General features: G+C 39.7%; 2 protein-coding genes across 2 annotated transcripts; one reads left to right on the top strand and one right to left on the bottom strand.

The window, feature by feature from the left end:
- Positions 1 to 246: 246 nt before the first annotated feature.
- ostf1 (osteoclast stimulating factor 1) lies at positions 247 to 11,965 on the bottom strand. The gene is made up of 10 exons (XM_085368462.1): positions 11,827 to 11,965; positions 8,337 to 8,383; positions 5,193 to 5,243; positions 4,846 to 4,909; positions 4,648 to 4,701; positions 4,299 to 4,406; positions 3,986 to 4,035; positions 3,638 to 3,716; positions 2,886 to 2,984; positions 247 to 367 (listed from the first exon to the last, which is right to left on the bottom strand). Exons 1-10 carry the CDS (start codon positions 11,858 to 11,860, stop codon positions 309 to 311), a joined length of 645 nt encoding a protein of 214 aa, XP_085224588.1. The 5' UTR covers positions 11,861 to 11,965; the 3' UTR covers positions 247 to 308.
- A 531-nt stretch (positions 11,966 to 12,496) lies between these two features.
- On the top strand, positions 12,497 to 20,783 carry nmrk1 (nicotinamide riboside kinase 1). Its single transcript, XM_085368461.1, has 8 exons — positions 12,497 to 12,570; positions 18,129 to 18,219; positions 18,300 to 18,348; positions 19,164 to 19,332; positions 19,690 to 19,761; positions 19,889 to 19,995; positions 20,126 to 20,209; positions 20,558 to 20,783. Exons 1-8 carry the CDS (start codon positions 12,542 to 12,544, stop codon positions 20,566 to 20,568), a joined length of 612 nt encoding a protein of 203 aa, XP_085224587.1. The 5' UTR covers positions 12,497 to 12,541; the 3' UTR covers positions 20,569 to 20,783.
- The last annotated feature ends 5,468 nt before the right edge of the window (positions 20,784 to 26,251 follow it).

Raw genomic sequence — 26,251 nt, 5'->3', positions numbered from 1 at the left:
TTTTCTGCTACTACATATACTCTGCCCTTCAGCCCACAATCGATCCTCCAAGACAAATCCCCCACGTGTGGAAATCCACTCGGGGTAGAAAAAGCAGGCCAACTGTAAAACACACTAATTCAAAGCTCAGAGACTCGCACTGAAGTGAGGCTGAGGGCAGAGGAGTGAGGTGTTTGAACAAAATAACTGAACTAAAATGAAGTTACAGTTACACAGCAATTCCACTTTAGGTCCTGTAATAAGACTCTGCAAGGATCACGAGCCCCAAACCCAATGGAAGACAGAGGTAATGGTTTAATGGGGCCAGCTCAGTCAGAGTCCTCATCGTCCAAATACTCTTCAGCATTGCTGTGTATGCGGGTGGTTTCTGCAACACAGGAAATGGATAGTTAATGACAAACATACTGCACTATTTTTACATATTATGTGTAACTGCATCATCTCTGTACACTTCATGTCTTTCCTCAACTGACGAATGGGGGGGGGGGGGGGGAAATAATAATAATATTTTTTATATATATATATATATATATATATATATATATATATTAATATTAGGGGTGCAACGATACACAAAATTCACGGTTCGGTTCGGTACTTTGGTGTCACGGTTCGATATTTTTTCGATACAAAAAAATGTTCATGCCTTTTTAATATTTCATTTATTAAAATTATAAATATATATTTTAACTCAAAAGTACAGTTTTTAAATTTAACCCTAACCCTTGTGCGCGTTTTTTATTTTGACAGCGAATGCGCACCTGCGGACCACTTATGTGCAGCCCTGGTTATTTAGCTCGTCATATTGCAGCCACAGAAATTCTTTTGTCCATGAAACCATAAAGCTGCACTTTCTTTTTGCCTTATAGTCTCATTTGTCATAACTTCTCCGTTTTGTGGTAAGCTTTTCTTTGGCTGTCACTTCTTCACCCTGACCTGTCTTATTTGGCTCAGCAGAACTAAAATATATATACTGCTACTTTTACACACGACTCACATAAGCTCAGCGATTCTCTGCGCGATCAACCTCTCACATGTTTAAGCTTGCTGCGGGAGATTTCACTTGTCATGTTTGCATAGTAAGCTAACGATTAATAAGACGATGTCAGAGGAATTGGTGCACAAATTATCATCACTCACAGATCAGTGCTGTCATTGCAAAGTGAAAGCAAAAAAACAAGCGCAAATTCAAACGCGATTTCAATATGTCACATATTGACAGTGGCTCACCGATGCCAATGACATAATTACCCAGCTACATTTCTGAAAGAATGCAAAAGCATTGACATATATTTTTCCTACAATAGCCCGACGGGCAGGGCAGAGAGATTTTTGTAGCCCGACTGGAAAGATCGCTAGCTCCGGGACGTCGGGCTAGCGATTTTGCAAGCCCTGTATCTGATTGAGGAATCACTCATCTTTGGAAAAGAGAGTTTATTACAGAGAAATGTCTCTTTCCAAAATAAAAGCTATACTATCCGCTTCTTCTGGGCTATATTCTCAGCAGCATAAGGAGAATCACGTGCTAACAGCTGTCTAAATGACTTGGCTAAAGTTAGTAGCATGCTTGTTGTTTTTGTCTTTGCACTAGGATGATGTCGGCGTAAATGTGCAGTCATATTCGTTGTGTTCCCACTAGTGCTTTCAGGTTAATCTCGTTGAAATGACCTTAACGCCACAACACGGCAAATCTCCGTTAACGAGCTACCGCCGATCGCCCTGTGCATGGGGCTAGACGGCCAACAAGTTAACGAGCTAACTGCGCTAACACACTAGTTCACACCAATGTAATTAAGCATTGCATGGCACATCCAACATACTGTTTTACTTTAGTCCATGACTCGCTTACCTTCAGGGTCATACGTCACATGAAAACCAAAATAATTCCAAACGCCAGATCTGAATGAGGGTGGGGGAGGTCCATCTTGCAAGGAGAGCTTAACTTCTGTCTCGCTAGCTTGCCCTGCGCTCTTCCTCCTGACTATGCTGTCTGTGTTGAGCGCTCAGTGGATCTGCGCTCGACAGTGCAGCCTAGGCGGAGTAGTCGAACGCAGATTCACTGAGCGCTCAACACAGACAGCATCGTCAGAAGGAAAGTTGATAAAATAAATTACAAATGTTGTATTGTTCGATACATATGCGTACCGAACCGAAAGCACTGTATCGAACGGTTCAATATCGATACGAATATCGTTGCACCCCTAATAAATAAATATATATATATATATATAAATAAAAAAACACCCAGCACGCCCCTGCGGGCGGTTTATCCTTCAAGCTCGGGTCCTCTACCAGAGGCCTGGGAGCTTGAGGGTCCTGCGCAGTATCTTAGCTGTTCCCAGGACTGCGCTCTTCTGGACAGAGATCTCCGATGTTTTTCCCGGGATCTGCTGGAGCCACTCGCCTAGCTTGGGAGTCACCGCACCTAGTGCTCCGATTACCACGGGGACCACCGTTACCTTCACCCTCCACATCCTCTCGAGCTCTTCTCTGAGCCCTTGGTATTTCTCCAGCTTCTCGTGTTCCTTCTTCCTGATATTGCTGTCATTGGGAACCGCTACATCGATCACTACGGCCGTCTTCTTCTGTTTGTCTACCACCACTATGTCCGGTTGGTTAGCCACCACCATTTTGTCCGTCTGTATCTGTATATATATATATATTATATAATATAATATATAAATAATATATATATAATATATAATATATATATATATAGTTCAGTTCAGTTTTCCTGTGATCAGCTCAGTAACTACAACAAGTGACTCTTGTGGTAGGTGCTGAACTTACACTAACTGAGCAGAGAGAGTTTCTGGGACTGTGTGAATGTGAGATTGTGTGAGGGTAATGCTGTGTGGCTGCTCCGTAACAGCAGCTTTACTTACGGCCTCCCTGCCTCCTTTTGATAAGTGACGCACACTGGGCATTCGTGGCCATGTCCACAGCCAACTTGTTCTCATTATTCCTGATGTCTATTCTCGCATCTGAAACAAACATAAGTAACATAAATTTTCACCTGACATCCAGACTGGTCTGCAGCTAGAATTTTTCTTTTAACTTGAAAGCCTATCTTGCCACCCACCTTTGCTTGGATTAAAAAGACGTTATTTGTTATACAAACTGAAGAATTATGAGTATGAGTAATCCAGAGCCTCGGGGTAGATTTAACAGGAAATGCAGGCTTTTTCTTCAATAATACCCTCAAGTGGCAAGATCTACTTTTTTTTTTTTTTTTTTTTTTTAAATCAGCCCAACAGGATGTGTAATTTTAGTTATGTTTCTATAATGTCAGTACTTTGACGGCAGTTTCCTTGTCTTAAACTACCTATGTATATTTTAATGTCTGGCAGCATTTTTTTTCTTTACGTGTAATTTGTACATAGTACATACAACAGCCAATGAAAACTGATAAAGATGAAACCTGTTTTCATGAAAAACTTTGTTTTAATGTGTGGATCACAGTCACTTATTGTCTACTCAAACTGAAGCCACACGCTCCCATCTCAGAGTTTCATAAAATATTTCAGGAGATTTCTTTCCGTCCATCCCTGCAGAGTTTCTAGCAAAACAGCAAAGATGACCCTGCTGACCAATGTATTCTTTTAAACACAAAAAAGCAACATGGATGGATACTCACTCTTGTTAAGCAGCATTTCCACTATGTCAGAGTAACCCTTCCAGGAGGCAGCGTGCAGTGGGGTATCTCCGAGTTTATTCTGAAACACAAAACATGATTGTTACTGGCAAACACCCTGACAAGGATCTACTTTCACCCAAACCACACAAGGTTTATGAAATCATGACATCATCACACTGAACTTTTTGTTGATCAATTTTTTGTCCACAACAGTTTCTTCTCTGTTTTTCCTAGCATGATAAACTGGGTGTTGAATAACATCAGTTTCCTTACACACGTTAAACTGTTGACACTCCTTCCAAATCTTCTGAATTCTGATTTCTGAATGTGACTTTAAACCTGCCTCACCTGCTGGTTGAGCTCCACATTGGGCTGGGTGAGCAAAAGCTCCACCACATCTGGTACAGAAATACAAGAGAAGAGATTTCATGTTAAATGTTACCTAACAGTAATGGAGAAACAATGGAGGGCAAAGAACAAGTTCCTATTTTCTTGTACTTAACTTTTCATTGGAAACAGAGCTCCCTGTGTGTGTGTGTGTGTGTGTGTGTGTGTGTGTGTGTGTGTGCGTGCGCGCGCGTCTGTCAACATTTAAGATTTCTGAAATGTAATAAGTAGCTGATCCATAATCTCTGACATCAAAAAACTACTTTACTCTTACCTTTATGTCCCCCATGGCATCCCCAGTAGAGGGCAGTGTTTCCAGCCTTATCCAGCCCGTTTATTCCAACTTTATTGTCCAAACATTCTCTCAGCCAGCTCAGATTGCCTGTTTAAATAACCAGTATGTACGCAACGAACACAGAGAGTCAAATGGAGAACTTTACTAATAATGTAAACAGTGGTACAGGTTTTCAGCAGGAACAGAAACACTGTCATAACAGTCACACAGACAGACAAAAGAGAACTGTCTTAGGATTAAAAAAAACCCTCCTGTATCTAAATGCAGCCACACCTCAACCAAGAATTAAGAGCAACAAATAAAGACTAGTAGAAATATTGCCATCTACCTCGTTTGGCTGCCTCATGCATCGGATTGTCGATAGACTCTGCCTGCTCAGCCACTGAAAAACAAAACAAGGGCATCAGTGCATTATGGAAAATTAACTTAAGGGACAGAACTATCGTTTTTGTACGAGCTACACCGCATAGTACTGTACTCATTAATATATCTGCTATTTAACTGTGAAATTGAGATGTGTACTCACCATAGTTACTTGGAATTAATCCTGTTCTTCCTCTACATGTCCCTTTCCACCAGTTAGTGTCACTCTGAGTAATAGAGAAGTATTTGTTAAGAAAGAAAAGACCAAAATAAACTAATAACTAAATGAAGCAATAAATTAATCTGCTTCAATACAACACTGAAGTGGGGGGAGGTGCAAAAATGGAAAAATAATAACACAAAAGGAAGGCAAAAAATGCAGAGAAAGCAAGATTATGATTCCACAGAAAGAGGAAGAAAAACCTAAGTTAAATTAAAACTCGATGGGAAACAAAACCGTGGAATAAAAGATGGCTGTTACATGATGTAGCTTCTAGGGTTTCCACTTACTGTGTCAGAGATGTACAAGATGTCTCCTTCTTCGAAATATAACTCATCTGGCTAGAAAATAAAAAGACACTGTTACAAGTTGATAACCGGTGTGTGAATGTGTGTGTGAATGGGTGAATGACTGAATGTAGTGTGAAGCCTTTGGGGTTCTTAGGGACTAAGTAAAGCTCTATACAAGTACAGGCCATTTATAACCATCAGTGACCCAGGATGTGGCATTCACACTTTTCTGACCTCAACACTAATGTCAGATTTGTGTTGTATTTTAAGCAGCCTCCCCCTTTTTTTCTGCAACCAAATCTAGACCAACACATGAAAAACATGAAAGCAACTGGTAACTCAGTTTGCAATTCGGTGGTTTAGACGACTTCTGCCAAAGTGTTTCCCATGTATAGCGCTTACTTGGAGGAAAGGTTTGGTATCTCAATGCTAGGAGTGCAACGATATTCGTATCGATATTGAACCGTTCGATAAAGTGCTTTCGGTTCGGTACGCATATGTATCGAACAATACAACATTTGTAATTTATTTTATCAACTTTCCTTCTGACGATGCTGTCTGTGTTGAGCGCTCAGTGAATCTGCGTTCGACTACTCCGCCTAGGGTCGACAGTGCAGCCTAGGCGGAGTAGTCGAACGCAGATTCACTGAGCGCTCAACACAGACAGCATCGTCAGAAGGAAGAGCGCAGGGCAAGCTAGCGAGACAGAAGTTAAGCTCCCCTTACAACATGGACCTCCCCCACCCTCATTCAGATCTGGCGTTTGGAATTATTTTGGTTTTCATGTGACGTATGACCCTGAAGGTAAGCGAGTCATGGACTAAAGTAAAACAGTATGTTGGATGTGCCATGCAATGCTCAATTACATGGGTGGGAACTAGTGTGTTAGCGCAGTTAGCTCGTTAACGTGTTGGCCGTCTAGCCCCATGCACGGGGCGATCGGCGGTAGCTCGTTAACGGAGATTTGCCGTGTTGTGGCGTTAAGGTCATTTCAACGAGATTAACCTGAAAGCACTAGTGGGAACACAACGAATATGACTGCACATTTACGCCGACATCATCCTAGTGCAAAGACAAAAACAACAAGCATGCTACTAACTTTAGCCGAGTCATTTAGACAGCTGTTAGCACATGATTCTCCTTATGCTGCTGAGAATATAGCCCAGAAGAAGCGGATAGTATAGCTTTTATTTTGGAAAGAGACATTTCTCTGTAATAAACTCTTTTCCAAAGATGAGTGATTCCTCAATCAGATACAGGGCTCGCAATATCGCTAGCCCAACGTCCCGGGGCTAGCGATTTTTTCCAGTCGGGCTATTGTAGGAAGGAAAAATATATGTCAATGCTTTTGCATTCTTTCGGAAATGTAGCTGGGTAATTATGTCATTGGCATCGGTGAGCCACTGTCAATATGTGACATATTGAAATCGCGTTTGAATTTGCGCTTGTTTTTTTGCTTTCACTTTGCAATCGCGCGAACTGTGTATAGAGAGCGACAGCACTGATCTGTGAGTGATGATAATTTGCGCACCAATTCCTCTGACATCGTCTTATTAATTGTTAGCTTACTATGCAAACATGACAAGTGAAATCTCCCGCAGCTTAAACATGTGAGAGGTTGATCGCGCAGAGAATCGCTGAGCTTATGTGAGTGCGTGTGTAAAAGCAGCAGGATTTATATTTGACTACGATGACCTGGATGACTGAGAACCTTCACAGACAGATATATATTTTAGTTCTGCTGAGCCAAATAAGACAGGTCAGGGTGAAGAAGTGACAGCCAAAGAAAAGCTTACCACAAAACGGAGAAGTTATGACAAATCAGACTATAAGGCAAAAAGAAAGTGCAGCTTTATGGTTTCATGGACAAAAGAATTTCTGTGGCTGCAATATGACGAGCTAAATAACCAGGGCTGCACATAAGTGGTCCACAGGTGCGCATTCGCTGTCAAAATAAAAAACACGCACAAGGGTTAGGGTTAAATTTAAAAACTGTACTTTTGAGTTAAAATATATATTTATAATTTTAATAAATGACAAATTAAAAAGGCATGAACATTTTTTTTGTATCGAAAAAATATCGAACCGTGACACCAAAGTATCGAACCGAACCGTGAATTTTGTGTATCGTTGCACCCCTACTCAATGCATGTGCAATCATTCATTTAAGGAAATCCCAAAGAGCTGATTCAGTTCTGTTCGTGTGGACGTAGCTATGCCCACATGAACAGAATTACCTTTTATAGTATGTTTAGTAGGTTATTAATTTTTTCTTAGTAAGTCTGAAAAAAATGACACCTTCTGATGCTAATTTACCAGAGAGTCATTCCTTCACTCTTACTTTGAAAGTTCAGTCATTGCTAACAAGCTGGCCCCACCCTTCCCGAATTTAGCTTCACGTACTTGCTACCTTCCTGTCTAGGTTACCATTGTGGTGATGCTCGATATCAGTTAACCACTTCCCCAGTGAGATCTTATCACAGAGATTGATACAATCCACCTACATCATCATGAATTACAGCTTGAAACAGCAGTCCTTCTGCTCAAGACACCTGCTCTGAGCTGCAGGAAGCGTGCAGAGTGGTGGGATGGTACTCCCTACTGAAATGTGACTGGCCCTTCCTGATGCCCACCCACCAGAGCCACTGGTTTGAAGTACTGTTAATATTGTTTTGGCCGACAGCCTAGACAGGACCAGTGGAGGAGTGTATTGATATATTAGTATAAATAAAATCTTCTAATATTTAAGTATAATTAAGATTTTATGATCAAATATTCCGATTTTGGGACTTTGTTTTGATTCCCCTGCCTTGTCATCATCACCATCTTCTAGCTGCCTCTTACGAACTAACTGGAAACTACTCTTAACCCTACACCACAGCCTTCCACACCATTCAAAGTCATTGCAGGCTGCGTTTACTCAAAGTGTAGTTACACTTCCTGGGAGGTGCATATCAGGTTATGGCATAGGGTTAAAAGGATTCTCTGGTTATGTCGTATATTTCCAGCTGAAACACAGTTCAGGCATTACCCCATCCCTAGCATCCTAACCTTGTGAGAAACGCTAAGATTAATTGATGATCAGAATAAAGTTATGAAAGTAAAAAGAAAAAGAATTAATCTCAACAAAGAAAAAACTCTTACTGTCCGTGGGTCGAAGGTGAACAAAGCTCTGAAAACCTTGACTTGGCCTAGTGAAGACAAAAACAGACTAGATGTTAGACACAATATGTGTGCGCACTCTGTGACAAACAAAAGTGAGGTGAAACCACTCCTGGTTAAGCCCCGCAGAACACCCAGCTAGTTTCAGTCCAGTGAGTATACAGGTGAGTGCGTGCAGAAGGCAGCTTCTAATGTGGTAAACTACTCTCTTTTCTCAAGTGCACAAATCAAAGGTGAGACGTTATCTATTATGTAAACAAAAAGACATTTCAACACGTACAACAGGCACAAAAAACAGCATCAACAGTGTGAGTGGTTGTTGTGTGTAGCTGCACTCGGGGCCACTGGTAGCTCAAACTTGAGGTTGAGCTCTGCTGCTGAGTTGCTACTATGCTGTGGCTTTAGTCAACTGCTAAACTACATCAAAAGCTTGAACAGCCATGGTCAAGCTTTCAAAACGTATTTAAATACTTGATATAAACATTTTATATTTCAACTAACTGCCCGTTTCTGGGCATTAACGTAAGGTTACATATAGTCTGCTGTGTTGTTTACAACATAGACACAAAGTTTACTAAACAGACTACTGAGCTGGTTACACTCAGCCCTCAAATAGCGACCCTGTTTTGGTTAACAAAACCAGGATAAATATGCTCTCCTGCAAAGTTAAAGAATTTCCTGTGATTTGCATCGACTGGTAGATAAGCGTAATTTGGACTTCCTTTTAAAATTTTGACACACCCATTTTTTGTTTTAAATTGGAGACAGATGTTAATAATATGCTTTTAATAATAAACCCAGTGAAAAAAATATGCGTCCGCCCCACTATTGGTGCATATCTGATATCTTCAATCATGCCTTTATTTGGTTATTTTATCAATCCTTTCAGCTTTAACTTGAAAGATTATCACAGTGTCAACTGTCTAACAGTTATATGTTAAAGGTGTTCACCACAACTAAACACAAGGTGACTGATTCACTGTCTTATGTTTAAATGCAAAGGCCAGTTAGAGTCCATCGTTCCTGATCTCTTTACTTCACAGGCCTAACCGCTGGACTCTGTAAATCCCCTCTGCCTGTGCTGTTACTCAGGATTTCTGTTTAGTGAACACACTGCCTCGGTGTCTCAGATTGATGGGGGCTGAGCTGCCGCACAAGTCCAGCTCTGTTCAAACACAGTAAGCACGTCTGCTTTGCAGACCCATACTGAGGGCCTGTGCTGGCTCAATTAAATTCTTGCTACATTTTAAACCCTGGGCACACAATAAGATAAAAAGAAATCTAATGAATAAACAAAGAAGAAAATTTGTGCCTTAACATGAGCAAAGCAATGACAGTATATGTTTCATCTATTACTGTGTGAGCTTTTTAATGAATTCCAGTTATGTGTTTTTTTTGTACATTTTACTTTATTGCAGCAGCTCTTCTGAAAAAGCATGTCTGGTCATGGTGGTTATGTGATCCCTCAGTCATGTTCAGTGCTCAGTTTAACAACGTAATCTAAACTTCTAATCTGCTAAACCAGAGTTTGCACAGGGCTGCCTCTGTTAAACTGCACATACCTTAAAAACAGAATCATAACCTTCTTGTAAAAATGTGGCTAAGTGGGTGCAAAAAACAACCAACCAAAAAAACCAAAGAAAACATGCTAGCTCTTGTTCAAGCTGAACGCATACCTCGGGGTGCTATTTGGTCACACATGGCTACAAACACTTGCCAATGTTTTTTTTTTTTTTCCTCCAAAGCCAATTCATGCACAGACACTGAGCACATCCACCGAGCACATCCACCAAAGGGAAAGTTACAGAAAACCAATCCTGAATCTGGATAAAATAGCTTTAGCAGGATGGATCGTTTACTCCTGCACGAGCCCCACCGGCCTGCCACCTGTCACTGACAGGCGATCTCACCTACAGCCAGGTGAGGCATTGTGACTGATTCGTCAAGGACTGTGAGGAGCGCAAAAGATTGTGTTTCATGCGGGTAAAGAGATGCGCCTGTGTTTGCTGTGTCAGCATGTTTGTAGACATAAACACCTTTAACTTCACACACGAGGAAGGTTATTTTATGCTTCTCTCCCCATCTGTGAGATGGAGATTTTTTTTTCTCCCAAACATCTGCATTTACCTGCGTCCACATTTAATTCATAAGATGAGAATAGTGTACTAGGTGCAATTAGCCAACACTACTGCAGAAACCATTGGCTAGAACAGGGGTGCCCAATCCCGGTCCTCGAGAGCTACCGTCCTGCAGCTTTTAGATGCATCCTTGTTCCCACACACCCGAATCAAATGAATGGCTTGTTATCAGGCCTTTGCCAAACATGATGGCATGCTGAAGAGGTAATCAAACCATTTGATTCAGCTGTGTTGGAGTACGGATGCATCTAAAAGCTGCAGGATAGTAGCTCTCGAGGACTGGGATTGGGCAGCCCTGGGCTAGAAGATGTAAAGAAATTGACTTTTTCCTTTAGAAAGCTTTGATTTGACATTGTGGACATTTAAATGTTTTTCTGTACATCCCAAAGTTTTACAAATCATAGAAACATTAATAGTCACCCAATTTCAATATGGGTAGACCAGCGCAGTAGAGTGCAGCATGGGCACGAACGAAATGCTCAAAAATGATTACAACAATAAATCAAAAGTTGTTTTTTATCACATTAAAGTACAATTTTCTGCCTCCCTCTCATCACGCTGCCTTAAAATTTCATCACAGGTGCACATATGCTGTACTTACAACCATGATCGATGAAATTTTACACTTTATTTAGTAAATAGAAATTCAAAAAACACTTGCCACAGCATTACAAGTTTATTGAGGGAGAAGTCAGTTTCACTTTTAGCCTCAAACATATGCACCAGGAGATCTGTGTAATTGCTTTGAACAAAGGATACCTATTAAGCTGAATATCGCCTCTCCTTCCTACACAGGCTGCTTGTGTACACCTGTTGCACTGACACAGTGCGTAGGTAAATGCAAACGCTATGACGTGCTCTAACGTTGGTAAGTAAGGTTTGGGAAGAGGTTACCAGAATAATCCGAGCAAGGAGGAAGTAGAGCTGATGTCACTGACCACGCAGACTTATCACCTATTCACCCAAAGCCACTGACTCGCGGTGCTCTCTTTGCATGAGTGATGGAAATAGGGAAGTGACAGAGGCCTGCTGGTAAGAGCTGGATGGCCCCGTCAGTGTATTGAATGGCCAGAAAGCGCTTTCAATAACTCCAACGCGGTCCTGGCAGGGCTAGCGATAAAGCGACACGGCTTCCAATTAAAGTTTAAGACCTGTCTTTCTATTAGCCAAACAAGGTTTCACAGACAAACAACAGAAATCAACCGAGCCCGTGGAGGAGTGTTGAGCGCCCGCCCATTAACTGTTTAACGCCAACAAGGTGCGTTGTCCTCGTATAAACACGTCACAAGTTTAGGTTAAGTTTAAACAACATGTCCTCGTAGTTTTGGTCTTACCTGGCTTGGCTGGTTTGGGAGGAGGCTTCGACATTTGTGAGGCTGGCGGATAAAGCGAAAAGAAACGCGCTGTGCTGTTTCAGTCACAATCGTCGCAAGACTGTCGAGTTCTCTGCTGTTAGCACGCTCAATGAGGAAGTTCGGCTCAGTACGCGGAAAAGTTATTCAGCGCATGCGCCAACCTGTGGCTCGCTCAATCGATTGCCTTTTGGATGTAATGCAGCGTTTTTTTTTCCAAGTTTTCAACATTTCACAACAAACAAATTATAGATTATATTATAGATTATAATGATAGACTATATATTAAGTATAAATATATTTACATTTTCTTAAAATTCATTTTTGTTTTTTTATTGTTATTTCATAACTGTACATGTTTAGATTTAAGTTGTAACACTTTGAAACATTTTTTTTTGCAAATAAATATTTGAGTACGAACATATCAGTATAAAATGTTATAAATGATTAAAGAAGAGAAAACAACATGAATAAAAAACAAAACAAATGTTTTTTTCCCTCAATGGGCAGGTCGTGAGTGACGTGAAGGCTCCAACGGCAAATCGTAAGCGTCCAGAATAGCACGTGGGAGGACTGTTGCGTTCGCAGGACTAGCTACCAGCGTGGTGTATACATTTGCACGTGACTTCTTAATTACGTTAGTATTACAAGTTCTATAAATCGGTAGCTTTGCAGCGAACAGACGCAGACAAGTGGAATGAAGACACTAATTGTAGGAATTGGTGGGTAAGTGATTAAACACACTAATAATTTTGAACCTTTTGCAAAACACCAATTTTACAGCCTACTTCTTTTTAGGTCATTTTGGGACATTTGAGGATATTTTCCATGCTCGAGTTTTATTTATTTATTTTAATTTTTAATGTGAAATCCTTTTTGGTAATTGCTCATATGAGTAGAAAGTACAGGCAGATAAGAAAGGCAACAAAATATATTAGTTTATTAAATGTTAAATTACTCACCAGTGCTGTTTAGCATGCATGTATCACAGAGTAGCAGAGGGCACACGTGTTAGTAAGCCACTGCATATGGCAGTGATGTCAAAACACTGATAAGAGTTGTTTACTCTTTAGACATGTGAGCCCCAATCTCCTTGGGTTTTTTACTTAAATATAACTTAAATACAACAGATAATTGCATTGATTCTCCTAGTATTAATCTAATGTTATGTGTTTAATGATGATCAATGCAAACCTTGTCTGCAAATGCTTATTTTAAATATTCCAAAAAAAGGTTTGCGAACCATGCTTTGAATATCTGCCTCCACAGTAGAAGGTGCAGTTTTAAGATAACCCTTCCTCAGAAAATGGTACATAGGCTGATGGAAGGATGAAAGAAGGGGCACTGAACTTTGCACTGCCTATTTATTACCAACAGCATGCAGGAATTCTTTACTTATCTGCATTTTAAAGTTTTCTAGTTAAACCTCAGACCACACCCAAAACTGCGGATGGGTGTAGTTTGATATGGGGCAAATGCTGGCTGTACCCCTAACTACATCTATTTTTAGGCTGATATACAAATAGCTGAGAGTGTTATAAAAACATGTCAACTGGTACTATTTTAACAACTTTTTTCAAAATAAAAAAAAAGTTCCTTAAAGAATTTAAACCATTTATTTTGCATTTGACAACACATTTTGCAGATAAATAGCCTGTATTTATATAGTGCTTTACTAGTCCCTAAGGACCCCAAAGCACTTTACACAACCAGTCATCCACCCATTCACACAAAAAATAAACAGAACCAGCTAGGGCCTAACTGATGCTGATAGCACCATAATAATCAGTTATTCATTTTTAATTTTACAATAAATAAAAATAATGAGCAACATTTGCAATGAGGATACCTTAACCCTTTAAAGTCTGTACCATGAAATAATTGCTAGATAATTAAAAATGTATTGTGCAATTTTTCTGACGTCTGCTACAGCAGACGGTGTAGAGTGAAGAGAGTGTGGGCCCAAAAGCACACAATGGAGACGGAGCGAGGAGTTGAACAAAAAGTGAACCTTTTCGTGGGGGCTGAACAAAACTACAAACAAAAGGCAGGAAGGGAAGTAACAAAACCTAAACTGGGAAAGCTAACCAATACATGAAAACAAGGAACCTGGAAACACAGAGGGAGAAAAGACAAACCAGTGACAGACAGTGGAAGACAGAGGACTAAATACACAAAAGAGTAACGAGGGAATGAGGACCAGGAGGAAAATACAGCTGGGACTAATCACACCCAAGAGACCGGGAGGAAGCAAAACAGAATACACTAACACAAGATGAGGAACTATCAAAATAAAACAGGAAACATGAGACACAGACAGAGACTCGATGCTGGAACTGGGGAAGAACAGAAATGAGAACATAATTTGACGAGATGTGACACCTGGAACACATGAGGAGGCTCAGTAACAAAAGCCTAAGAACTAGAAGTCACAAATATACAACCAGAAACTAACCCAGGACCATGGCATTTATTTAGGTTTCTTGAGGGGGGAAAATCAGAATGATGTTGATGTAGAAGTCTCAAAAACTCACAAAAAACTTATGTATGAAATATAGTACACTAGGCACTAAGGGGTTAAATTTGTTTTTTTAAATATTTGTGACCATGATATATATTGATTGGTGCATATTACAACTAGGAGTGATGGGAGTTACTGCTAGTTGGACATGGCTGCCCTTTCCTTATCCTGGTTCTCCTGGAGGTTGCTTCCTGTTAAAAGGGAGTTTTTCCTTCCCGCTGTCTCCAAGTGCTTCCTCGTCTGATTGTTTTCCTCTTTATTATTGCCAGTAGTTAATGCAATGCGGTATTAAGTAACGCGTTACAGTAACTACGTTATTATTGTGGTAACGAGCACGGTAACTAGTTTCTATGCCAAGATCAGGAATGCGTTAATCGTCACTGGGATTTAGATAGAGTCGTTATTCGTTACTTTGTGTGGTGGCTATGGCGGAGCTTCCACAGATTCAGTAACATTAGCAAGTGGTGGAGGCCAGCAGGTGGATGAGGGAAAGGGGAGGCAGGAGAAGAGACCCGAGGTGGCCACCGGCCCGAGTGTCAGGTGAACTGAACTTCAGGTAAGAAGTTATGACCTGCAGTCTATCTGGGTCAGATATAAGCCAAGTTTAGGTGGAGTTTATTTTCGTTGTGCTGACTTTTTCGTACTGCGTGCTAGCTAGCATGACGGAGTTTCTACAGCTGGGTGGGTGCTATGATGTTACTGATACTGAACTTTATTTTATTCATAAGGTTAGTTAGTAGAGTTGCCAACCGTCCAGTAAAAAACGGAATCGTCCGGTATTCAGAGAAAATATTACACGTTTTGTATTGAGCTGAACAGGAACACAGTTTGTCCCGTACTTCAGCTAGAATGAAAAAGACACAAAGCTGGAGTTATTCTGTGTCTTTGCTGCGCAGCTGCTTCTTCTTCTCTCATTCTCTCCCCCGCCCTCTCCTGTTGCTACTTCAATCATGAAACTGATCAATGATCAGCTGATCGTCTTTTCTCTCTTGTTTGTTAATCGCTCACTTTGCGCCCGAAAGCAGAAACCAGCGGACGCGGTCGCACTAAACAACAGCAGCACGTTTAAGCTTGATCACCTGTTGTTAGAATTTATTTAATATTACTTTCTAGTATCAGCTGATGTTTGCTGGAGCCATAGCTGTAAAGCTGCTGGTCATGATATCGGTTTGGATATGTGGTGAGAGGGAAACGTGAAGATGAAACCAGGAGATGTCCTTACTGAATCATCATAGCTGAACAGGTGATGGAGAAACAGGTTTACCTTTTAGGTGACATGAATGAGTTGAAGGGAAGTTATGAACTGTTTCTGAGAGACAAATAGCACCAGGATCCTTTGTAGCCGACAGCTGGTAACTGTGCAGGGGCGGATCTAGCAAAGTTTTTGCCAGGGGGCCAGGTAGGGCATTAACAGGGAGAGGGGGGCACAAAGAAATACTTTTCTTTCTTATTCTCATTTAAAATATCTAGCGTTTATTTAATAATTATCAGAGTCTTACAACAAACGATTGATAGATTGATGCATATATACCATCAGAACAGTGTACATCACTGTCACAACAGCGTTTTGTTTTTGTTTTTTTCATTTAAAGGGTTTATGATTTTTCCTATAATGGTGGGCTAGTCAAAATGCCCAGGGCCAATTTTTTGTCTCAGTCCAGCCCTGTATGCAGTCTGGTGTTACCTACAGCTTCCTATTCGGAAGGCAGAATTTCTGAGTTCTGAGTACAATCGAAAGCAACACGATTGCAGTTTTCCTGTTGGATGTAAAAAGCGCATGTGATGCTGTGACGTAGGGCTAGAATCATGGTGGAAGTCGACGATAGTCCAGGCCTGGGATTTCTCTCCTGGAAATATGCACATTATTTTTTCCTTTCTGTTGATAGGTGGCACACTGCACTTGTGGCAGGATAGTGCTAACATGTAAGCAAGCTAGAAGACTGGCATCCTTGCCGGGTATCCAAGTTAGGGAAGCAACACATTAACAAGAGAATTCTGAGTAAAGCCAAAGTTACTTACCTTAGTAACTAGTTACTTTGAAAGTAACGAGTAACTTGAGATAACTGAGTTACTTTTTATAGAAGTAACTAGTAATTTACTAATTTAAAGTAACTTACCCAACACTGATTATTGCAGAGTCTTTACCTTACAATATAAATCGACTTGAGGCGACTGTTGTTATGATTTGACTATGACTATGGACAAAAACCTGCTGCCAAAGGAGTGGGCAGGTCTTGAAATGAACTTTGAGGCAAGCCTGTGAAGCAACTATCAATGAAAGAGTGGGATGCTGTTCACTGGCATGACCTGGCAGTAAATACATTACAGCGTTACCGCCAGAAAGTTGATTCTGTTCATCTGGATGTAGCATTTTAACTTTTGCTAAAACGCTACGTTATGTCCAGAGGAACAGAATCAGATTTCTGGGATTTCGTCACATGGAGCGTGCATCAGGACATTACAAGCTTTCTGCCCTTTTCTGTTTCTTTCTGTGTGGTTAAAGGTAATTTAATTAAAAGAGGCCCAAAATATGAAAAATGTCATGAGGAAATTTACACCTTAAATCATAAAATAAAGCAAGAGTTGACCTATATCGAATCAAATAAACAACACTTTAAAATAAGGCTATGAAGCACAGTTACTGTAGTTTTGTCAGCATTTATGATGTGACTCTCCCATTTCACCGTGACACATAGGTACTCTATTAGATTCAGATCCAGGGACTCTGGTGGCCACTACCAGCCTGAACAGTTCATGTTGTTTTCACCAAATTCTGACCGTACCGTCTGAATATTGCAACAGAAATTGAGACTCATCAGACCCAGCAACATTTTTGCAAACTTCTGTTGTCCAATTTTGGTGAGATTGTGTGAATTGTAGCTGATGTAGCCGATGTTGGTGACACCTGTTGTGGTCTTCTGCAGCTCTAAAACCCAGAAATCCCAGTAGATTAGCAGTTTTTGAACAACCTGGCTCAACAACCATGCCACATTAAAAAAAACTTAAATCATCTTTTTCCCCCAATCAAGGTTTAATTTCAGGTCATCTTCATCATGTCTACATGCATAAATGCAATGAGTTGCTGCCATGTGCCTCTGTCAGTGCGCCCCAGGCCAGCTGTGGCTACATTGTAGCTTGCCATCACCAGTGTGTGAATGTGTGTGTGAATGGGTGAATGACTGAATGTAGTGTAAAGCGCTTTGGGGTCCTTAGGGACTAAGTAAAGCGCTATACAAATACAGGCCATTTACCATTTACCATATGATCGGCCGATTAGATATTCACAAGCAGTTAAGGAGGTGTACCTAATAAAGTGACCAGTGAGTGTATATACACACAAGGCTGATTAGACAAAGGTGAAACTAGAAAGAGGGCAGGAAAACTGTCATATGTGATGACATGGTGCAGGTGGAAAAAAAGATAGGAAAGGCAAATAAAACAGGAAGTGGAAAAGAAATTAAGAGACAAAACAAAGGGAGAGACAAAAAGGAGCATCAGAATAATTAAAAAACGTATTCAGTTATTTATTCATGAACATATGGATGGCAAGAAACCTCTTTGTCAGTTGCAGTAATTTCGATAATGGAAGGAAACACTGGCTGAGCAGGACATTTTACAGATAAACATTTCTGTATTGACTGTAATTTCAGAGAGTTTAGTTAAATGAAAGAGGCAAACATTAAAAAAAATATCAAGGCTATTTTTGTAGATTTACTGTTAAAAGTACATGTTCATTAGTTAATGTATGTTCTTTTTCCTTTAGGATGACCAATGGAGGAAAAACTACACTTGCCTCAAGTCTGCAAGAGCAAATACCCAACAGCTGCATCATTGCACAGGATTCATATTTTAAGGTAGACTGTGAGGCTGTGTTCAAGGCATACTGCTACTTTTCCAGCCTTGGTGCAAGCACCACATATGCTTCTTTCTTCAGGATGACTCTGAGGTGCCGATGGACAGCAATGGGTTCAAGCAATATGACAGTAAGGACAATTTGCTTTACACCGTATTACAACATATTAGATAAGACTTATCTAGGACAGATTATTGGAAAAACCTGTGGTGATAAAAGCTAGAAATAGGTTGTTTTTTCTCATAGACCTCTATGCAATTAGACTTCTTTGTGCAGCAAGAAAAACCGCCCCCTACTGGTCAGTAGAAAGGTTGCAGGTTTTATGGCATTTGTCCTTCAGCTTCACATTTCAGACTTGATGGCTACATTCATCTTTGATATCCAGACTTATGATCACTACAGAATTTGTAGTTCATCTGTCCATCTAAAAATATGACCTGTGGTATTTTTTTTTAATACACGAGTTCCCAAGTTTTAGCAAACTGGAGAAGTTTTTAAAGTCTGAAAATGTTAATATGCACCACTATTAGGGTCAATAACTGTGAAAAATAGTGTAAGGACATTAAGAAATCCTTTACATGTTTTAAAATTGCATAAAAATGTATGTAAAATATAGAAACGTGGTTGGTTGACTACAATAACATTTCTAAGCATTTTTAAAAAGAAATACAGGGTATTGTAATGTATTGTAATGTGGGGTATCACTGATTTTCTTCTCCATTCATTGCAATCAAATTAAAATTAAATGGTAAAAATGTTTCACAGAACTCAAGGTGACACCTTAAAAATCACTTTTTGTCAATCAACAGTCTGAAAGATATAAAAAAGCCACAATGGCAGAAAATAAAGGAGAAGTATCCAAACAATGGATGTAATATTCATTCAGTTATTAAATTTTTTTCATTTAAAATGTGAAAGAAAGTCATGCTCACTGGTCTATTTAAGTCCTCGAGGCTCTGCACATGCAGATGATGATGAGGGACGTTGACTCCTGGCGAAGAGATCCCGAGTCGTTCCTCAGACAGCAAGGCCTGGAGACCCAGCTTATAGAACCATCAGTCGATAACCAGGTGTTCGTGCTCATAGTGGAAGGCTTCCTCATTTTCAACTACAGGTACACAAATGAGGATTAAATAAAAGGACATCATGTGTGTTTCAGTTATAAATTTAGCAAATGAAAGCTTAAGATTTACAGGACTTTATATTTTGGAAAGTAACTAAATACTTTGTTTATAATACTGGAATTTGCTGTTCATGTCAGTTTTTATGAAATTCTTTTTTTTAAATCACTTGGGGCAATTATTGAGCCTTACGTTAAATGTTAGGCAAAGATACAGCACTGATTAATGTGTTATTGTTTCTAGAAAAAACTGACAGATATAAATAGAAATAATAATTTATACTGAAGAATTTGTGAATTGTGTTTATCTGATGGAGATTTCTACTGGTTTATTATGTTTTACCCTTCCAGGCCTCTGGATGAACTGTTTGACAAAAAATATTTCATGGAAATACCTTATGATGCCTGCAAGAGGAGACGAAGGTATTTATTTAATTATCGAGTATTTATATGAAGTTTTTGACATTTTTTGTGCGCTTTTATTCTGTTGTATCGCTTAATGCAAAAAAAAGAAAGTAACTGTGTCTACCTTCTTTGCTGTCTTCAACAGTTTAAGAGTGTACACACCTCCTGATCCTCCTGGCTACTTCGACGGATACGTGTGGCCAATGTACCTGAAAAACCGAGAAGAGATCGAGAGCGACACATCAGAATTTGGTAAAAATGCATGTGTGATGATTAGAACAAATGATTATTAAACAAAACAAAACAAACAAACTGCACTATCACTGAATGATAAAATAAATGACACTGATGTGGGGTTTTTAATGTGGCATTTTCCCCCCAGTATTTCTGGATGGTTTGAAGCCAAAAGAAGAGCTGCTGGCAGCTGTGTGTAAAGATCTTTGTCAGGAAATACAAAGACTCAGAGGTAAGTCTGTCTGCTTGATATTGTTTTGCTATTTTGTTTGAAATATATTATCTACTTTAAAACTAGATTACTACGTTTTATGTATACAATAAGAAAATCATCTGATCACAAAAATCTGTGTCAGGTATGCATGATTGTTCCTTATTCTGAAAAACAAGTTTTCCAGACTTTTGTAGTTAAATAATTTTAGTTTTAAATCATTTCTAAGATTAAGAATCATATGAAGTGCTTTCTGTATAAGCCAGCAAAAACACGAGGACCTAACTGTGCCAATTCATAATTTGAATAATAAATAAATATTTATTATTTGAGTTTAAGTTTGTACCATTTTGTCTATTTTCTTTTCAGAGAAAAACTGAATTGACCAGCGTATTATTTATTTGCCATTTGAAGATGAAGATCACTGCTCCCATGGATGTTAGGACCACTCTCAATTAGACTAATGTGTGACTGAAAGGACCAAATTTAGCTGTGTGAATATCCTGGAATAAAAGAGCTGTAGCATCTGAAGTTATCTGCCTGGAGACTGAAGCAAATGTCTTTACCATAAATGTACAGTATTTTGAAAAGACAAACACTGTGGGACATATAAATGTGATGTTTGAGGACTTGCAGTTTACTAATCCAATAATCGTATCGGTATGTGTAAGCTTAAGTTTGGTTTTAACTCCATTTTCTTACTCGATCCCTGCATCCTGTGAGGAAATTTTTAAAGTTTGTTTTTTTCTAATATGTTCTGTAGAATAAATTGTTAAGTGTACATCCATTAAAACAGCTTAACAGAAACACTAAACGTTATCTGATGTCTGTGTATCATTTATCATAATTCGTTGTTATCTGACGACTGAACTGAATATACTGGAGACAGATTAATCTTCCTCTTGTGTAGGGGTCAGCACAGACTTGTTTTTAGGTTTTAAAAACATAAAACGGCCTTTTAAAAATTGTATTTAAATTTAGATTTTGCTCTGCTAAAGGCAGAGGACACAAAACAGAAATATGGATGAGCCGGTTTCTGAAGAGGACAATGATATGAGGTCTTATGAGGCGGTCATGGGGACTGAAGCTGCTCTTCCTGTAACACACAAATTCAAAAGCGGTACCATCTTTTGGAGTCCAGTACCTTGTGGCTTATATGGCAGGGCAACTGCTACAAATGTCATCAAAATGACCCCTGGGATTGCAAGGTTTTCTGTGACAAGAATAAGTGACACCAAAACATGTTTTGATCTGGTTATGCCAATGTCACTAAAGAGAGTTGTCATTGGTGTGACAAATCTTGAAAAAAATGTCTATGGTGACATTTGGAATGACACTGATGAGGAATACCTGGACTATCTGTTGATGGGATACATTAACAGGGAGAAATATTTTCCAGGCAACAACGTCCCTTCAGACCTTTTGAATGATATGAAGAGTCTTCAGATCTGACAACAGATACTAGAGCAAAATCTGACAAGCTTGCTTCCATCAGGGGTGACTCGTTGACATGACTACCAAGCAACACAATATCATGTTTCACAATTTCTTTGAGGAAAGTATTGCCTTACATATATACCTTACATTTAGTAACAGTAAGATAACTTGATAAGCTTTTATTCTTTAGAAACAAAAATCTCTTGATGTTCAGTTTACCTTTTTTTGGGGGGGGGTTCAGTTTTTATTTACATTTTATAGCATCCTGATTTTGTCATGGTTTACTTCTATTTATTTATTTTTTATTATTTGTTAACCTCTGTTCTTAGCCTCAGGTGGAATAGCTTGGCTAGCACCTTCCCTCTGATCCGCCCCTGGGTGGAGCCTTCTGGCTCATGTTGTCGTTCCCCCAGCTGTTTTCTATGGCGTAATCAAGAGCTTGGCTGTTGGGTGCCACAGTTCTCAGATTGTCCTGACATGGTGACCGTCAGGCCTCCTTGGTTTTGAGTAATTTCCTGCACTTACCTTGTGTAACCTGTATTTTCTGCTCCTCCTCTAGCTGCCAGGAAACCTTTGAACTCCAAGTCAAACACTCCTGTGGACTGTGAGCACCTCCAGGCAGTTTTTCTTATTTACTACCTGCTAGTGATGGCCAAATGAAGCTTTCCGAAGCACTGAAGCTTGTATTGAAAAACGGTTCATTACTCGAAGCTTTTCAACACAGTCCTCTCCGGTGACATCTGGTGGTGAAAATTTTGAAGAGCAGCTTGAATCTGCAAAATAAAACGGACTGCTCAATTATCACTGCTCACTCAAGAGTGGAGTTCTCTCTGATATTGGGCCACCGTTCCGTTGCTTTGAACATGTAATTGGTTTTGTTTTCTCGATTGGGGGGCTGAAAAAAATGTAATGCGTATTTGCGTAATACATTTTGATCAATAAACTTTCCCTATTTAAACATGCACTATGGTGTGGCCTTTCTTTGCTCATAACTCCTTGATGTTGGTAAATACAATAAGTGAGCAATATATATAATATACATATGAGAATGCACAGCACATTATGGAGTATGCCCCTGCTGTGAAGTCCTGCCTCCATCTACTTGTCGTTTAATCACTGGACAGCTGGACAGGTTCATACAAAATATTAGATGAGGCCAATTGTCCTATACATATTTTTGACCTAGGGGTGGGATTGATTGTGAACTGGAAAGGGAAAATGCTTAGGGAGCTGAGTACGGCTGCATCGTCACTGATTTGTAGAATCATTTTTGATTCGATACAGGATCCGATTCAATTTGATTGGAATCTGGAAAGTTTTGCCTCAGTCAGAAATATTACAATTCTGATCATTTAACAGTATATATCCATAATTTCGTATCTATTAAAAGAAAGCTGACACATGTGAGACTTAATTAGAGATGTAAACAGAGAGTTATGAAACCTGCAGCTGCAGAAGCCAGCGGGAAAAAAAAGAGGCAAACACAGCGCGGACCCGACGACGCACCAAAATCTGACTCTGACGCGTCGGGTCCGCGCTCTGTGTTCACGTTTGTATGCAGAATCCGTAAACCTGCTCCCAGTTACTGTTTTAGCTGTATGGTGTTTGACGACATGTTGTGAGGTTTAACCTGAGATGCTGGCGTTTCAGGCATAATAACGTTAATTTACAAATCGACACGGGATTTTAATGAATCAATATCACTTTATTCAATTTAGCATGGATTGTAATCAGAAAAGCGATAATCAAAACCCACCCCTAATCAAGAACTTGCAAAGTAAAAACATGCTCTATGTCAGGTAGCCCTTTTGTTATTTACATTTAAAGAGGATTAGTGTTACTGTGCGCTGGCTGAGTCTGTTTCTTTTCTTAGAAATAGTTTCTCCTGCCCTGGAGAAAATCCACTTGCATGGAACAGAAGAGGCTGTGGAGTGCAGGAACTACACTGCAAGCTGGTAGATATGCAGGTATTCCTGGGTCCTGCAGACTATCACCTAAAAACAATAAACAAAATGATTTTCTAAACTGTAGCAATGTAATGTACGTATAGTGTCAAATACATTGTTGTAGTCTTCATTAGCTTTAATTCACATGGAAGTGTTCCTAAAGTCATATGCTGTAATGATATTTCCATTATGAAAACATGATTTTGGACATTTCAAGTTTTTCACTTCGGCAGATAAAATGAATTGAGCAAAATCAACTCAAAATATTCCCACACGCCAGAATGTCCTCTCTTCCTCGCTGGCTCCATATCTGTCAGTGGAATGATCACCTCTTCGCTCTCTGTCACCATCAACACACTCCACGAATCCCGTGGATGATTCACTTCCTTATATCCGTTTGAATCAGGTACCGAAGCAGTTACGTGCGTAATGAAGCTTCGGACGTCACTGGTCACGTGACTTTTGCCAAACGAAGCAAGCCTCGACACAGTGCTTCTGAACCAGTGTGTTGTTTTTTTCGACACACGCTCCGGAGCGTCAGCTTCAAGCGGGCCATCACTACTACCTGCAAGTGGAATGACTTACAAGGTCTCCGCCTGCGTCCTTTTGACCAAGTACTCCTTTTGAACTCCCCCATGCCATCTTTTTATGTTAGACTTTTACAATCAATTACAAATACAGCAATACTCATTCCTACTTACCTGGTACTCCACTAATAGTCACTCTCCTGTCTGACAGAGCTCCCAGTAGCATGGCTGTTAACTCAGTTAAGCAACTAGTCACTTACAAGAACCTGCTTTTCCGTTTTCTAATGAAGACATGCAAACATCTGCTTGACTCTGCTCACGGAGTCCAGTTTATACCAAACTATGCCTTTTTTGGAGTTGTTGTACTTTTGCCCATTTGGAAGAAAGCTCGGGATGCAAACAATCCTCCATGAGTGGAAAGGCTGGAGTGCTCAAATGGTGCACAGTTGTTTTGGTGACTCAAATCCTTCCTAGTGATTCAGGTTAGTCCTTTAACATATGAAAGTAAAGCATTAAGTGACATTTTACATAAACATTATGTATGGCATTTAAATGCATGTTAAGCTTCGGTGGTTACAATAACATCTTGTTGTTGCATAACGTGTGTTTGCCTAAACCGAATGTTGAATTTTTCCATTTACACAAGCAGCCTTCATGTCAGTGTTTCCTTATGCCCGCAAGAATTTGGGCGGGCTGTATTAGAAACCCTTGGAGCACCAATTGCTTTTTTTTTTTTTTTTTACCCTCTTCCTAAACACTGCGGTAAAGTGAGCCGTCATTTGTGAGCCGCGGTCAAGCCAGCCGCCTCCTATCCGCCGCATACATTTCCTTGCGCTTTTACACCAGTCTTTACGGTAGCGCCTTTTCGCTTTATATCCTGATTGAAAGCCTAGACTCGCGCACACATGCACGCGCGTGAACAGTCACACGCACGCGCGCACACAAATTACAATGGAACAGCCCAATACAGCCATCGTGACAGTCTGGTTGCATATTCAAAAATTCATTAAAAATCATTCTTAAAAGTTGATGCCAAGCTTTCAACACAATCCTCTTCTCGGACACCTACTTTACCTCTGGGCCAGTTTTTACCCAGATTTACTGTAATATTACTCAGAAATCACAGTAAACTCATATTCAGTGCAATACAGTCAATGCACTAAATTATGTTTATTTCAAAAATTCATTAAAAGTCATCCTGAATAGTTGAGGTCCAACTTTCAACACATCCCTCCTCTGGGACACCTACTGTACCTGTGTGCCAATTTTCATCCAGATTTACTGTAGAATTCCTCAGAAATTAAAGGGTACTTGTATTCAATGCAATACAGTCAATACAATAGAATTATGTCAATTTTCAGAAATTCATTAAAAATCATCCTGAGTAGTTGATGTCCAACTTTCAACACATCCCCCCTCTGGGACACCTACTGTACCTGTGTGCCAAGTTTCATCCAGATTTACTGTAGAATTCCTCAGAAATTAATGGAAACATTTATTCAATCTAATACAGCCAATGCACTACAATTGTGTCAATTTTCAAAAATTCATTAAAAATCATCCTGAGTAGTTGATGTACAACTTTCAACACATCCCTCCTCTGGGACACCTACTGTACCTGTGTGCCAGGTTTCAGCCAGATTTACTGTAGAATTCCTCAGAAATTAAAGGAAACTTATATTCAATTCAATACAGTCAATACAATAGAATTATGTCAATTTTCAGAAATTCATTAAAAATCATCCTGAGTAGTTGATGTACAACTTTCAACACATCCCTCCTCTGGGACACCTACTGTACCTGTGTGCCAATTTTCATCCAGATTTACTGTAGAATTCCTCAGAAATTAAAGGAAACTTATATTCAATTCAATACAGTCAATACAATAGAATTATGTCAATTTTCAAAAATTCATTAAAAATCATCCTGAGTAGTTGATGTACAACTTTCAACACATCCCCCCTCTGGGACACCTACTGTACCTGTGTGCCAGGTTTCAGCCAGATTTACTGTAGAATTCCTCAGAAATTAAAGGGTACTTGTATCCAATGCAGTCGGCCAATACAGTAGAATTATGTCAATTTTCAGAAATTCATTAAAAATCATCCTGAGTAGTTGATGTCCAACTTTCAACACATCCCCCCTCTGGGACA

Source organism: Diplotaxodon limnothrissa, linkage group LG12, assembly GCF_057381915.1.
Source record: "Diplotaxodon limnothrissa isolate DT_005_m linkage group LG12, D_limnothrissa_male_GT1.1, whole genome shotgun sequence".
Classification (NCBI taxonomy): Eukaryota; Metazoa; Chordata; class Actinopteri; order Cichliformes; family Cichlidae; genus Diplotaxodon; species Diplotaxodon limnothrissa.
The sequence above is the reverse complement of the archived record's forward strand: the minus strand, read 5'-3'. Positions and strand labels throughout refer to the sequence as shown.

What these genes read in the sequence shown, in the direction of transcription:
- ostf1 (XM_085368462.1), bottom strand. Translation starts at nt 11,860, where the DNA reads ATGTCGAAGCCTCCTCCCAAACCAGCCAAGCCAG. An exon ending in TCCCAAACCAGCCAAGCCAG is followed by an intron (nt 8,384 to 11,826) that starts GTAAGACCAAAA and finishes TGTCTTCACTAG; the next exon opens with GCCAAGTCAAGGTTTTCAGA. An exon ending in GGAAATGCTGCTTAACAAGA is followed by an intron (nt 2,985 to 3,637) that starts GTGAGTATCCAT and finishes TGTTTGTTTCAG; the next exon opens with ATGCGAGAATAGACATCAGG.
- nmrk1 (XM_085368461.1), top strand. Translation starts at nt 12,542, where the DNA reads ATGAAGACACTAATTGTAGGAATTGGTGG. An exon ending in CACAGGATTCATATTTTAAG is followed by an intron (nt 18,220 to 18,299) that starts GTAGACTGTGAG and finishes TTCTTTCTTCAG; the next exon opens with GATGACTCTGAGGTGCCGAT. An exon ending in TTCCTCATTTTCAACTACAG is followed by an intron (nt 19,333 to 19,689) that starts GTACACAAATGA and finishes TTACCCTTCCAG; the next exon opens with GCCTCTGGATGAACTGTTTG.